Consider the following 14,173-nt stretch of genomic DNA (forward strand, 5'->3'; position numbering starts at 1 on the left):
ATTTTAATGTGCGTATTGTTATACGTTTACTTTTCTACATTGGCTAGAGGTATAGGGGGAGGGTTGAGATCTCATAACCATGTTTAACCCCGCCGCAATTTTGCGCTTGTCCCAAGTCAGGAGCCTCTGGCCTTTGTTAGTCTTGTATGATTTTTAATTTTAGTTTCTTGTGTATAATTCGGAGTTTAATATGATGTCCATTATCACTGTACTAGTAGACATATTTTAGGGGGCAGCTGAAGGACACCTACGGGTGCGGGAATTCTCGCTACATTGAAGACCCATTGGTGGCCTTCGGCTGTTGTCTGCTCTATGGTCGGGTTGTTGTCGCTTTGACACATTCCCCATTTCCTTTCTCAATTTTATTGGTCATGTCTTATGAATACTTAAAGCCCGTTCCGTTGAATGTTCATAAAACATCACCAAGCATTATCTTGACAATGGAGAACATATTCACACCGTGACATAACAAAATTAGCCTCTATTTTTGATCGAACTTTGATATTAGCTCACTTTAAGAGTTACCATGTTTAGTAAAAGGAATGTAAATCATTTAAAGGTCATTTCAACAGATGAAACATTTAACATGTTTAAGGAAAAGAGCTAGAATGAGTGAGTATGAAGCAGTCCCCACTATGAATGGAAACGAACAACTTTGTTAACTTGTCGGTACTAAATGATAATCTGACCACTTTTCAATTATTTATATGTTCGTGCTTTTTTTTTGTTACTTTAATTATATATAGGAAGATGTTGTATGAGTGCCAATGAGACAATTCTCCATTAAAGTCACAATTTATAAAAATAAACCATTATAGTCAAGGTACACGTACAGTCTTCAACACGTAGCCTAGGATCACACCGAACAGCAAGATATAAAGGGCAGAAAACATTACTAGTGTAAAACCATTCAAACGGGAAAACCAGCGATCTAATCTATAATTACAATGAATGCATAACTTCAAAGAAGACGATCAAAAGCCGTATTTTTAGGACTTGCATGTTTTGTTTACTTTAGTAATAAAACAAAGAGATAAGCACGGTAGGTATAGTGTCCGGTTATAGTACATCATTTTCAAACTGATGAATGTATTTATTTCGTGCCTTTAAAAGTACTAATTTCGAACCTTTTTTTATTTGTTTAAACGTAAATACCCTGAAACATAACATTGTAAGCTCTAGAAAACTTGTTTATTCATTCGATAAACCACGGACGTACTAGAGAAACCTGGACGGTTCTCGAAAAAAACGAACATATGAAAAATGTCACTTTCAATACGATAAAAAGAGTTTTTAAGGTTATTTAGATTCCGTGTTTGCATTTCCTTCGACCTTTTTTATTGGTATGTGTGTAAAAATGGTTTTATTCTATATCTTGGAATGAAAGCACTGTAAGGCTAAATCTAACTTTTTTAACAAAAAATAATGTCGGATTGATAATATCTTTTTATCTCAAATACTAACACGCCTTGTATAACCTTGTATATTAAACTAAATCTTCTATATGAAGTATTGTCAGAAAGGAAATCTGTGTGTTTACATTTTGGATCCTATTCACTCGGAAAAAAGTGGTCCCACTCGACAAAAAAAACACGATCAAATCACTCAAAAAACCACGAACCTAGCCGGACGCTATACCTTCCGTGATAAACATTAACACACGATGAAGGAATAAGTGTTAAACAATTTAAAGATTGGTAGAAAAGAAACTCGTCTGATTGTTTACAATTAGATTTTTTAACAACGGAAACAAATCTAGAATTTATTAGCAGCTGTAAAGTTTCAATCAAACAATAATGACACAATAATTCTTAACAATAATATTATAACAATAACGCTCTATTGTAACCCAATCTTGAAATGGTTTTCAATAAAACAAAAATTCTCTGAATAAAAGTTTGTAAAATAAATGGCACTGTAACAAAGATAGTTCTTTGACTAAATTCAGTTTGATGATGTAGCATTACAAGGTGAAGGTGCGTTGCTGCATAAAACACATGGTTGCAACGGATCAAAACTAAAACATGATGTTTCTACACATCGTTGAGTGTATATTTGTGTAGCACTAACACACCACACATAATAATTGCAACCTCGAGGATGGTATTTACGCGTCTCGATTGAAAGACAATAGTCAGCTGAAATAAAGAATAAATATCACTTTTAAAAACTATCGATTTCCTAGTAACATCTTTAAATTACTTCCATGAATATAAAGAATCAATATCTTTTTTTTTATTAGCTGTTTTTATATGTCCCCCATTTATGAACCATATACATAATTGAATGTCGTCTTTCCTGATACAAAATTGGGGTATTTACACAAAAAAATTCCGTATGTGATATAGCAGTCGTAGTCATACAATAAAACGTATACTGTTCAGCATGTTTTTTTTAATGGCAATTCTTGTAAATCAATTGTGTTTCTGTCTGAAAATTTCATTAAATATCTAAATCGATTATCATTTTGTTTTATTATTTAACAATCCGAGATGGCAGACAACCAATTTGCCTAAATGTACCACTATAATGTATAATGATTGATGATTGGTGGAGCAGGATTGAATGATCATATGATAACGTGATAAAAGCATTACTCAAAATAAAAAAAGTAAACACAGTCAAACATGTTCCTTCCTCCACTTTAAATTCATTATAAGTATGGGTAATTGTTCCAATATTCCGAAGAACTGTCTCTAGGTGCAATATTCATCTTTGTGTCGCGAATTACTACTAATTTAAATGTTCTGCTATAATATCAATATTTGGTTAAATGATAATATGTAATAAAATGATATGTTTTTCGTGGTAGGATTACAAGCAATAAACCTTTCACAAATACAACTGCAAAATGAGTTATAAACAAACCTGGGATCGAAATTATGTCTTCCTCATCTGATATATATGAATTCATATCATCATTGTCTGTAATTGTTCTTTGATTTATAGCTCTACATTTAATAAATGTCCTATTCCAATCCGACGTAATTTCATTCTCGTGATAAAAAGTTTGTCCATTATTGCAATTATCATTCGGTGTCACTGCAGACGACGTAGACACAATAGATGAAACAGTGAAATTTTCTTCGCCATGTTTACGAACAAGAAATTCAATATAGCCTGGTGGATTTCCGACATTACCAGTACATGTATATTTTATTGTGTCCCCTTCTACTATGTGAAGATGTTGATCAATCGATGGTTTATCTGGTTTAGCTGAAATTGTATAAAACGATCTTACAATATATATTTTGTATATTGATATCATCAATCTGCGTCCGTGTACTCAGATATAATTTGTCAGCAGTAAAATAACTCAAAGAAACACACCTTGAAATACAAAGTTTGAATTGTTCTCACAAGATTAAATAATGTCTTACCAATCTACAATGTTGGAGGAACAACTTCCCTTTTCCCCCGGAAACTTATATATTTTATTTCGAAACCAACGTGGTTTGTCTACTTAAGAAACACAAGGATATGGTATACAGCATCATGACACAAAATATGTATATCCAGTTGATACACAAAGTATGTTTTAATCCGTAAACGTTCACATGCCAACTATTTAACCATTTCAGTAACGTCAGCTTATTTTTTTAACACGATGCGTTTTCTATAATCAGCGAAGTCTAATTATAAAATAGAAGATGTGGTATGATTGCCAATGAGATAACTCTTCACAAGGGATCAAATGACACAGGAATTTACAACTATAGGTCATCGTACGGCCTTCAGCAATACCATTAGCAAAGCCCATACCGCATAGTCAGCTATGGAAGACCCCGAAATGACAAATGTAATTAAATTCAAACGAGAAAACAAACGGCTTAATTAATGTACCAAAAAATGAACACAAAAAAAAACCAGAAATGTATCATATCAAGAAATGATAACATCTGAAATGCAGGCTCCTGACAGGCACATACATACAAAATGTGGCGGGGTTAAACATGTTAACGAGATTCCAACCCTCGCCCTAACCTGGAACAGTGGTGACTTGTATAACATAAGAACGAACTATAAATATCAGTTGAGAGTACCCGTAGTTACTGACGGCTAGTTCATAGACAAAAACAACTAACAAAAAATCATGCATGTTAGACTAAATAATCAATCAGAAGACATCCAACATCCAAGGAATTTTTATCATTTGATTTTGCCATTTAATAAAAAAAATCCGTTTTGAATTTTCCTCGGAGTTCAGTATTTTAGTAATTTTATTTTTAGTGTCAATACTTACTTAAGAGGTAAGAAAAACATGGTTATGTACCAGGCCAAGATACATTTATCGATAGATTTTAGATCCATAAAAAGTGCATATAAATATAACAAAAATATTTAGTCTTAATTTAATTTACTGATAACAAAGTCGATAGTAATACCAAGAAAAACAGTATTCAAAGATATAATTACAATGTTGATTTGGTAACCTTTTAGGATAAGTTTATTTCAATGATCGATAAGTTTACCAGGTTCGTTTCTAAATTTCCAGGCACGGTAAACAACATCTAAGTATGTTACTGAAATAAAACTCAACAAATGTTTCGCCTATTTTTTGTATGCTTCATTTCATTAAGTAAGAATTGACTTACTTATTTATTTGAATGGAATTAATTTCATAACAAAACTTTAACTTTTGTATTTTGTGTATGCCGGCACTGGGAATCGAACTACCTACTTGACGTCTCTTATGTTATATATGATGCAAATTGTAAGTCTTGAAGCATAACATACTATACGGTAGGAAAACCTTACAATATGCATTTTTTTTTTCGAACTTTCTGCAAGGGTTTATTGGAACATGTTTTTTTTTTCGTTACAATTTTATATCAATTATTCAGAAAATTGTTTTCTCGGTTTGTATGGCAATACTATATTTCTCTTTTTTCTCTTTTTGTTTTTATTTCCATCAATTGCTCGTTACATTGTCCTCAACATGTCAAAGCTTCTTGTGAAGAATAATTATAATTTACAATTCTATTATATAAACAAATTATAAAACATCAATTAAACATTAAGTAAGAAGTCAATTTCTCCTTACTTTTAAATGTTAAACTTCGTTTTGTAAATTCTCTAATGAATAGACAAAATACATAACGTCCTTTCATTTTCCGTGGAAAGACCTATTGGTTTTCTTCTGATTATTATTTATTTTTCTTCCGCAAACTGTTTGTTCCTTGGCTGTTTTTTTGTTTTGTCTCGCAAGATGTCGCTTGTACATGTTTGGCTTTATCAATATTTCGATTTGAGCATCACTGATGGGTCTTATGTAGACGAAACGCGCGTCTGGCGTACTTAATTATAATCCTGGTACTTTTGATAACTAATTAGACATATGGTATATGGTATCGAACAATCAATACGCTTTAGAAACTGACACCGCGTAACCAAAATCTTTTCCATGTAAGAGTTATCTCCCCGAACACGGTTTTTCTTGTTATTACTAATATGTCGCAACCGTATACGAAACCGACAAATTTATTTTACCAAATTGCTCGCTATATCCTCAGGATGAATTGATTTATTTTAACCGAAACTATCCGGAGACTCCATATGAGAGTTATCCCTCCTTTTGTATATGATATATGTGATATGCATTTCTAACTGGTAAACTATAAGTGATAGAGACCTAGGATCTTTTGATTTAAGATCCTTGGTCCAAAAAAATGAAAATGAGGTCAAGGTCAAAGGTCAAGGTCAAGTTCACAATTTTGATTTTGGCTTGTTATCTCTTATTTGCAGAAATCATATAAGATATCGACAAAATGTTTTCAGACAGTTGCGACATGTCATAACACGTAAATTTTAGTTAAAAGGGTACGTAAACATTTAATGCAAGTTTTTCCCCCTTTTATATCTTATATTAGTTGTATGGTAATATAACTCATTAACAATATAAAGTAGAGACCTAGGGTCTTTTGATTTGAGGTCCTTGGTTGTTGACCTTGAAATTGAGCTCAAGATCAAAGGCAAAATTAACGGTCTAGATTTTGACCTTTGCTTTTACCTCATATTTATACATGATAAAGACATGGGACTTTTTGCAATAGGTTGCAAGCAATGTGACCTTGTAAAAGCCAACCGGAAGTGACCTTTTGTTTATTGGAAGTAGCTATTTTTTGTTCTAAATAAATGTAAAAGTATATAGAACCATATATTTTTGGAATCAGAGTCAATTAAACTATCAAACTATACCGGAAAAAACATCGTTTGAACGGAAAGTAAACAATTATCTCCCTTATCTATATCTTTTTCCATAGAAACCATACATTTTTGGAATTAGCGTTCAATAAGCTGTCATTTGACGCTTCAATTAACATTTAAAGCCACGTTTTAATATTTTCATATAAAAAAAGATCCTTACTGGTGGAAAGACCATCAATGGTTCTTTGAACAATTGGTTTTTAATTATTGTTATTATTATTATTATTATTATTATTATTATTATTATTATTATTATTATTATTATTATTATTATTATTATTATTATTATTATTATTATTATTTTTCCGCCAAACTTTGACGAAGTCAGCAGCCTTAACCGTAAGATGTGTCGCTTTCATGTTCACACTTTGTATCGGTGTCATGAATACCTATCCGGAACTCACCCTGTGACTCGAAATATTTTGTCGGTTCGGAGTAATCCCTCCGAAACCCAAAAACCATGTTATCGTTCCAACACCGTAACCGTAATAGGTACAAAAAAATGAAGGGTGAAATTTGTTCAGGACCAGACCCTGGTTCTCCATTACATTTGAATCGAAAAGATTCAACGACTTTATGGTAGGGTTATGCCCCTATTAAAATTAACCGTCGTCGGTTGGCCACCAAAACTCAGAAACCGTAACTCATAGACACCTAGGATCTTCACCATTCATCATCAATTCATGTGACTTTGAAAAATACCTCAAGGTCAAATGTGTATGTTGACCTTGACCTGTTTGTGGACGTTTCATCCTCGAGTGTATCATAAGCCCAGTAGTCAGCACTTCGGTGTTGACATGAATATCATTTATTGTTTTTTTTTAATAATTTTCCTGATTTAAAGTTTTTTTGTTTTTTTTTAATAATAAGAATTTTCTCACGCTAAGCATTGATAACCTCAGCCGTATTTGGCACAATATTTTAGAATTTTGGGTCCTCAAATTACGTCTTCAATTTTGTAAGTATTTGGCTTAATAACTATTTTTAACTGAGAATCATTAATGATTCTATTAAAGACGAAACGCACGTCCGGCGTACTAAATTATAATCATGCAACTTTTGAGAACTATTTACACCACTGGGTCGATGCCACTGATGGTAGACGTTTTGTCTTTAGGTGTATCACCAGCCCAATAGTCAGCATTTCGTTGTTGGAATGAATATCAATTATGTGGTCATTTTATAAATTTCCTGTTTACAAAAGTATGAACGTTTTTGAAACAGTAACTAAAGGATTTTCTTATCCCAGGCATAGATTACCTCAGCTTATTTTGGACATTATTTTTTTTTTTAATTTTGGGTCCTCAGTGCTGTTTAACTTTGTACTAGCTTGGCTTAAGATATAACTATTTGAGATCTGTGCGTCACTGATGAGTCTTGTGCATACGAAACGCGCATCTGGCGTATACAATTATAATCCTGGTTACAATTCATAACTATCTACACCACTTGGTCGATGTGATTGCTGGTGGACGTGTCGTCACAGGAGGTATCCCAAGTTAGTAGTCAGCACAATATCAAATGTGTGTTCATTTTATAAAATTTCCTGTTTACAAAAGTATGAATTTTTCGAAATACTAAGGATTTTTTTATCCCAAGCATAGATTACCTTAGCCGTATTTTTAGAATTGTGGATCTTCACTTGTTTTCAACTTTGTACTTGTTTGGCTTTATAACTATTTTTATCTGAGCGTCAATGATGATTCCTATGTAGACGAAACGCGCGTCCGGCGATTTAAATTATAATTTGGTATATTTACCTTTGATACAATTGAAGTAGCATCTTTAAGTTTTGATATTATACCCCAAACAATCCGATAGTCTGTTTCTCTTTTTTTTTATTTAAAAAGTAAGTAATCAAATTGTTAAAGTGATACCTACAATGTAACACTACAGGGAGATAACTCTGTTAAATCAGCTAAACGTTTAAATCACGTTGTATTGTTTAGGACAATTTAAGCTTCTCAATGATCAAAATGAGTGTTTGTAAACCTGCTATTTATCCAACCCATCTTTTCTGAGAAAGTGATTGGTTCAAGTTTTTTGAAATTTTTATAAATTTTTCAAAGGATCAAAAAAATATTTTGTCAAATTTCTATGACATTTAAACGAGCCAATTTAATTTAAGTAAAAGTGTTGGGTACCACCTTTATTAAACTTTAATTTTTTTTTATTTTCTAAGACATAAATATTTTGATTCCAAAATACACGCCATTTCCCCTTTTTAAATATTTAAAAAAAAAACACTGATATGATCAGTATATTGACTCGTTTCCGGTTTTATTTTTGCGTGTATTTATATGAGATTTTAAATTGCAACCAATCAATACTAGATATATATTACTAGCCTGGGATTTATATTTTCCCCTCCAAGTAAACTGTTGTACATTTTCATTCATGACTCACAAAATATCAATAAGATTATTTTCTTTTAATAACAATTTCAAGTTTGAGTCTGGTTGATTGTTATTTGCACTAATGTTGTCAGTTATTCTTAAGGTTTTATTGAAAATTCTTGGAATAACAATACCATTTTCTTTGGTAAAGAGGTCCATCTTATTAAAAAAATAGTTTCTTGCAGTTTTCTTGTTTGATCCATAAAATCAAAAAATTGAAAAAAAGTGTCATTACTTTAGATATCTAATAAAAAAAAATCCTGCCATCTTTGTCTGTAAAATAATTTATAATCTAATGCTTTAATAAATTATTTTCTAAAACATTGTTTACCTATAGAAAATGAGAATATTTGTTAACTTGATTGTGTATAAAGAAATGTTTATATAAATCTACAAAAATCAAGAACCGGCATGAAGGCAGCACATATTCGTAGCGTACTATGTTGCATTCTTATACGTATTTTTTCCATTTAGTGTTGCGAGTCGACTAACAAACTTGAGGTTATTTGTTTTTGCGTTTCCCGTGTTTTTCTTATATTTCAGTCTACTAAATGGAGCTCGAGGAAAAAATTGTTTCTGCCTAAAACCCATTTAGACCATTAAAAAAGGAAAATTGAATATTTACATTTCATGTAACTTACTTAATATTTCAAGACTTCCTTGATCAAATCCCGGAATTCCACCAGTGTTGACTGTAACTCCATAAGTCCCGCCAAAATCACAATATGCAGTCTGTGTTTTTATTTTTATGACGTTCAAGTCAATTTCAATTACCCGATTTGAATTTTGATCAATCATAATTACATTCCCGCCAGCTTGAATATTTGCTACTGGACTTGAAACTGTGTCTTTGTGCATTGTGAATGTAATATTGATGTACTCATAAATTGTTTCATTAAAGAAACAAACAACTTCCACTGGTCCTGTATTGATTGCAATAGATGATCCATTACATGACACCTCTGTAAAATAAGCATACAAATTAATTGATAAAGTTTTCTTTAATGGTACCTCACAAAGCGTTATTTTATTAAGTGTTTCGACAAATTGGTTTGTATCAATTTTAAGTGACATTTAAATACACAGTTGCACAATTAATTTGTTCCATTATACTTGTACGCATTATTAACAGAAAAATATACTGAACTTATTAATTATGGATTGTAAGTGAAGCTTAAGTCTCTATAAATTTGATCAATTAAACCCGCAGTTTAATTCAGAACTGTAATCGACTCTCACAATACTAAATAGTTATCAAAAATACCAGGATTATAATTTAGTACGCCAAACGCGCGATTTGTCTACATAAGACACATCAGTGACGATCATATAAAAATAGTTATAAAGCCAAACAAGTACAAAGATGAAGAGCATTGAGGATCTAAAATTCCTAAAAGTTGTGCCAAATACGGCTAAGGTAATCTATTCCTGGGACAAGAACATCCTTAGTTTTTCAAAATTTTCAAAGTTTTGTAAACAGGAAATTTATAAAAATGACCACATAATTGATATTCATGTCAACACCGAAGTGCTGTCTACTGGGCTGGTGATACCCTCGGGGACAAAACTTCCACCAGCAGTGACATCAACCCAATGGTGTAAATGGTGTACTAAGTGCAAGAAGAAAAAAGGGTCCTGCTAATGCATAAACTCTTACTCTCTCGATGTACTTACCAACTGATGGCTTTGGAGGAACTGGAGTTGTTGTTGGTATTGTTGTAGTTGTGCAAAAGTCTATAAAAAATCAATTTGGAATATCAACATCTAACATGTCTAATGTATAAAAAGAAAAAAAAAGAAAAAAAAATAAGTCGACAAAACATTTACAGAAATTTCTAAAACTTTTGAGCGGCGTATTCATACATTGTATTTGTTCATTAATACATGGAGAAATAATATCAATAATAAGAAAATCCATTACAGAAAAACAAAGGAATGTCTTCAATAATTAAACGAATGGGGTCAGGAGAGCTGCTCTTCGACACTCACAAAAACAAATTTTCAGACAATTTATATCAGTTTCTAACAAAATCAGACACATATGAGAATCCTTATAATAGTTGTCTTCATAACAGAGACTCTAAAACAGTGTTTTAAGGGCCTTTTTCAAAAAATGTGGATTTTCTTGTACAATCAATATTTAGATGCACAATTTAGTTTTTGGTGTGTGTAACAAGTTCCAGCAAATTCAATATGAAATTTAGCTACAGAAATTGCTTCCAGTGGGTTTCAAAGGGTCCAAAAACCCCAAAATTGCTTGTACGAAATTGAAAAACTAGTCTTTTTTAAATGCTGGTTTTAATACCCAGCGGAAATTATTATTTTTCTTTTGTTATTATAAATATATAGGTATCACTGCAGGTATGTATACACAAATACAGGGAATTATTAGATTTTATTAGCATTTTTTTTTACTTTTCATTTCGTACTTTAAAAAATGTCAACTACGTAACACAAATATAATAATGTTGCCAATAAACAACTGATTATATCCCTTGTAACTACGGAAGGGCTCTCTACTTACTCTTCATCCTCTGATGACGTGCTTAAAGTTACAGGATGAAATCATTGATTCATTTCATTATAGATTAGTTTTGGTGAGTACAAATTACTCCGTAATTTTATTTTATGTCAACTTTGTAACGGCAAAAACATTGATAAATTTTGGCATAAATATTTGTTTTTACATAAATCATTCAAAGTCTATAATACTGACTCTAATTAAAAAAAACATTTATCTGGTAGTATTAGGGTCAAGAAAAACATCTAAAAACCACAAATAGGTCAACTACATAACGGTCAACTACATAACGCAGTGAATCGTTATGTAGTTTACAAAAAGCGTTATGTAGTTGACAATGCTGAATTAAGTTCACTTTAAAATATGTTTCTAAAAAGTGTTATTTTAACTGTATTGAAAAAAGTGTGATGATTTTATGGAAATATATATCAAGCAAAATGTAAATATAATTTAAAAAAAAATTAGGGACCGAAACTAAATCCGTTATGTAGTTGACATATGTCCCATACTTGTTTCTATGTTATTTTTTAAAATATTTTTGTAGTAGCATTTAAGATTGCATATTTTTATTTCAGGTTGTATTGTTGTTAAACTATTCAATTTCATATATTACAGTTGAACATTGAATATTTTTTTGTATTGTTATTTCACAACTGAAATATCCACATTTTCTGAAAATGACCCTTAAAACGGGTTGTTTTGTCAACAAACCAGAGATTACATGTATTACAGTTTTGACATCAACAAGATATTTAAAAAAATAACAAGCGCTCTAAGCTTTACTGAAAGACTTTTCTGTCTTGGAACAAACATACAAACCGAGATGTTAATATCTGTGTCATTTTGATCTCTTGTTGAGAAGTGTCAAACTGGCAAACATACCACGTCTTCTTTTTTATAAAATGTCCATTTTTTTCTTCTTGTTTTTATGAATCACGGGTTGCGTCTGAACAATAATGTCCGAGACACATATACATGTATGATGTCAAAACAATAAAAGATGCATTAATTGGTTAACAGCATCTTAAACTTCAAATTAAACCAAGTACAGCAGCACATAAAGCAAAAAACTCGTGTACTTAGTTAGCTAATAATAGAACTCCCTTTTCATTTTTGACAAGGGTGATCTGTACCAACGATAACACAGAAATAATTTAAATAACTCTACTTAAAACAAAATTGAAAATGATTTATTAATTATATGATAAAGCATGCAAAACTGAAGAAACATTATTCAATTACTCGCTCAAACCTTGATCCTACCCCAACAAAAACCTTTATGATATGAAAATAGTAAAAATTCAGTTTAAAAAACTAGCATTGGAAATCCATGATATTCCAGAACTACAACTAAAATTAAATATATATATGAATAAAAGTGTGGTCGCTAACTTATCAGCAACCCATACCAACGTCAAAAATACCAACAGGACATATAGACGGAAAACACACCGTCTTCAACAATAGACAGGTATCTACATAATCTTTAGAAAATATCATGTTCGAAATCGTCCCAAGTAAATAATTATTGAGAATAAAAAAGAAACGATCAAGTATCTAGATTCGTAGATTCTTGTTTTCTTTGTAGAAAAACATTAACCATTACCATCTGATTTTACATGAGATCTACGGCGGTAGTCCTGTAATTCTGTTGTTTTTTCTTACATCCACCTTTTATCTAATGCATGAAATTCGAAAGTAATTAATTTGAACAGCTTAGTTATATGATCTTTCAATGGCTGCGGGACAATGCCCTTAAACCCGGTACAGTATTACAAAAGTCGGTATTAAAGTTCGAAAATGCATACCTTCTTGAACTTTAGTGAGGGAAAAACCAGGATCCGTTTAAAAAAGGTATTTTAAATGAAGGCTAACAAAATCGTCGATATAAATTTTTTTTTTTTATTCAAAGTGAAATATTGATTAATACATGGCAATATCCGTATCATATGCCGTATCATCCCGAGATACCAATATCAGCCAGAGGGCCTTTATGCCTTTAGGCCCGAGAGATGATATTGTTTGAGGGTGGAACGGCATGTGATACTGATTTTGCCGTTTTATATACGCTTTATCATATATTTTATATATAACAGGAGAGTATATATAGACTGCTTTCTGATCCCTAGCAACTGGGCTACCTTTCGTTCTACTTTTGTCTTCTTTTAAAGTTTTTAAAGAACTGCTCAATCGCTCATCTAAATCACCTAGATTACCTTACAATTCGCGTGCTGTTGTTTTAAAAATATTTTGTTTATTGTATTGTATTGTATTAATTTTTGTTTGTTTTGCATGATATTTCATTGAGTTCTTTTTTATAGTTGCATTTCGTTTGTCAAAAATATGAAAACTAGACGTTTGTGAGACCACATGCCAAGCAATGACATCTTTCAATAAATTGCGTCACGCCCGATTGACCATTCATTTAGGACACATTTTGGGGGGAAATATTTTTGAAGAAGCTTGCAAAAATCAAAACGGAGTTTATGTAAAAATGGGACAAAAATGAGTTGGGGTTTGATAAAGGGTGCGATGAAGGGTAGGGGTGTGATCAAGGGTATGTTAAAGGGTGCTCATCAAAAATGCGCGATATGGATTAAACAGCAGGCTATTTATTAAATATTCAAAACTACTGTATTTACTACTAAATGTACGATACATTGTAAAAGCGTGTATATCATTCAAAATAAGGTGTTAAAGCTGTAAAGTAAACTTTCAAAGTAATCGTTAATAAATTTGAACATATGCAGATTTACTCAATAAAACCCTTTTTATAATCGAAATCACTCGATAAAATATCAACCCCAACCGGATACTGTGCCTACCGTGTATCAACAACTCATCGATCAGTTAAAGGTGCTTTGGGAACTCAACTCATATTAGCATATTGGAGATAACAAAGGGTTTTACCAATAAATGTTACTTAATCGCATGTTTTCTTCATGATAACATTTCGTGAAATTTTGTTTTTCTATGATCTGGAGTTTGGTTTTCCGAATTATTTGCACTACATTGTTCTAATAGTATACCGACAAAATGTAAATACTTA

General features: G+C 31.5%; 1 protein-coding gene across 2 annotated transcripts in view; it reads right to left on the minus strand.

Moving 5' to 3' along the window:
* Positions 1 to 1,834: 1,834 nt before the first annotated feature.
* LOC139516678 (uncharacterized) overlaps positions 1,835 to 14,173 on the minus strand; it is a 32,649-nt gene continuing 20,310 nt past the window's right edge. For both annotated transcript variants that reach the window (XM_071306903.1, XM_071306904.1), the window contains 4 exons: positions 10,278 to 10,337; positions 9,245 to 9,565; positions 2,869 to 3,216; positions 1,835 to 2,138 (listed from right to left, as the gene is read on the minus strand). In XM_071306903.1, coding sequence (XP_071163004.1) covers positions 1,945 to 2,138; positions 2,869 to 3,216; positions 9,245 to 9,565; positions 10,278 to 10,337 — 923 coding nt within the window. In that variant the 3' untranslated portion in view covers positions 1,835 to 1,944. The remainder of the gene's footprint in view (positions 2,139 to 2,868; positions 3,217 to 9,244; positions 9,566 to 10,277; positions 10,338 to 14,173) is intronic.

Source organism: Mytilus edulis, chromosome 3 (assembly GCF_963676685.1).
Source record: "Mytilus edulis chromosome 3, xbMytEdul2.2, whole genome shotgun sequence".
Taxonomy (NCBI): Eukaryota; Metazoa; Mollusca; class Bivalvia; order Mytilida; family Mytilidae; genus Mytilus; species Mytilus edulis.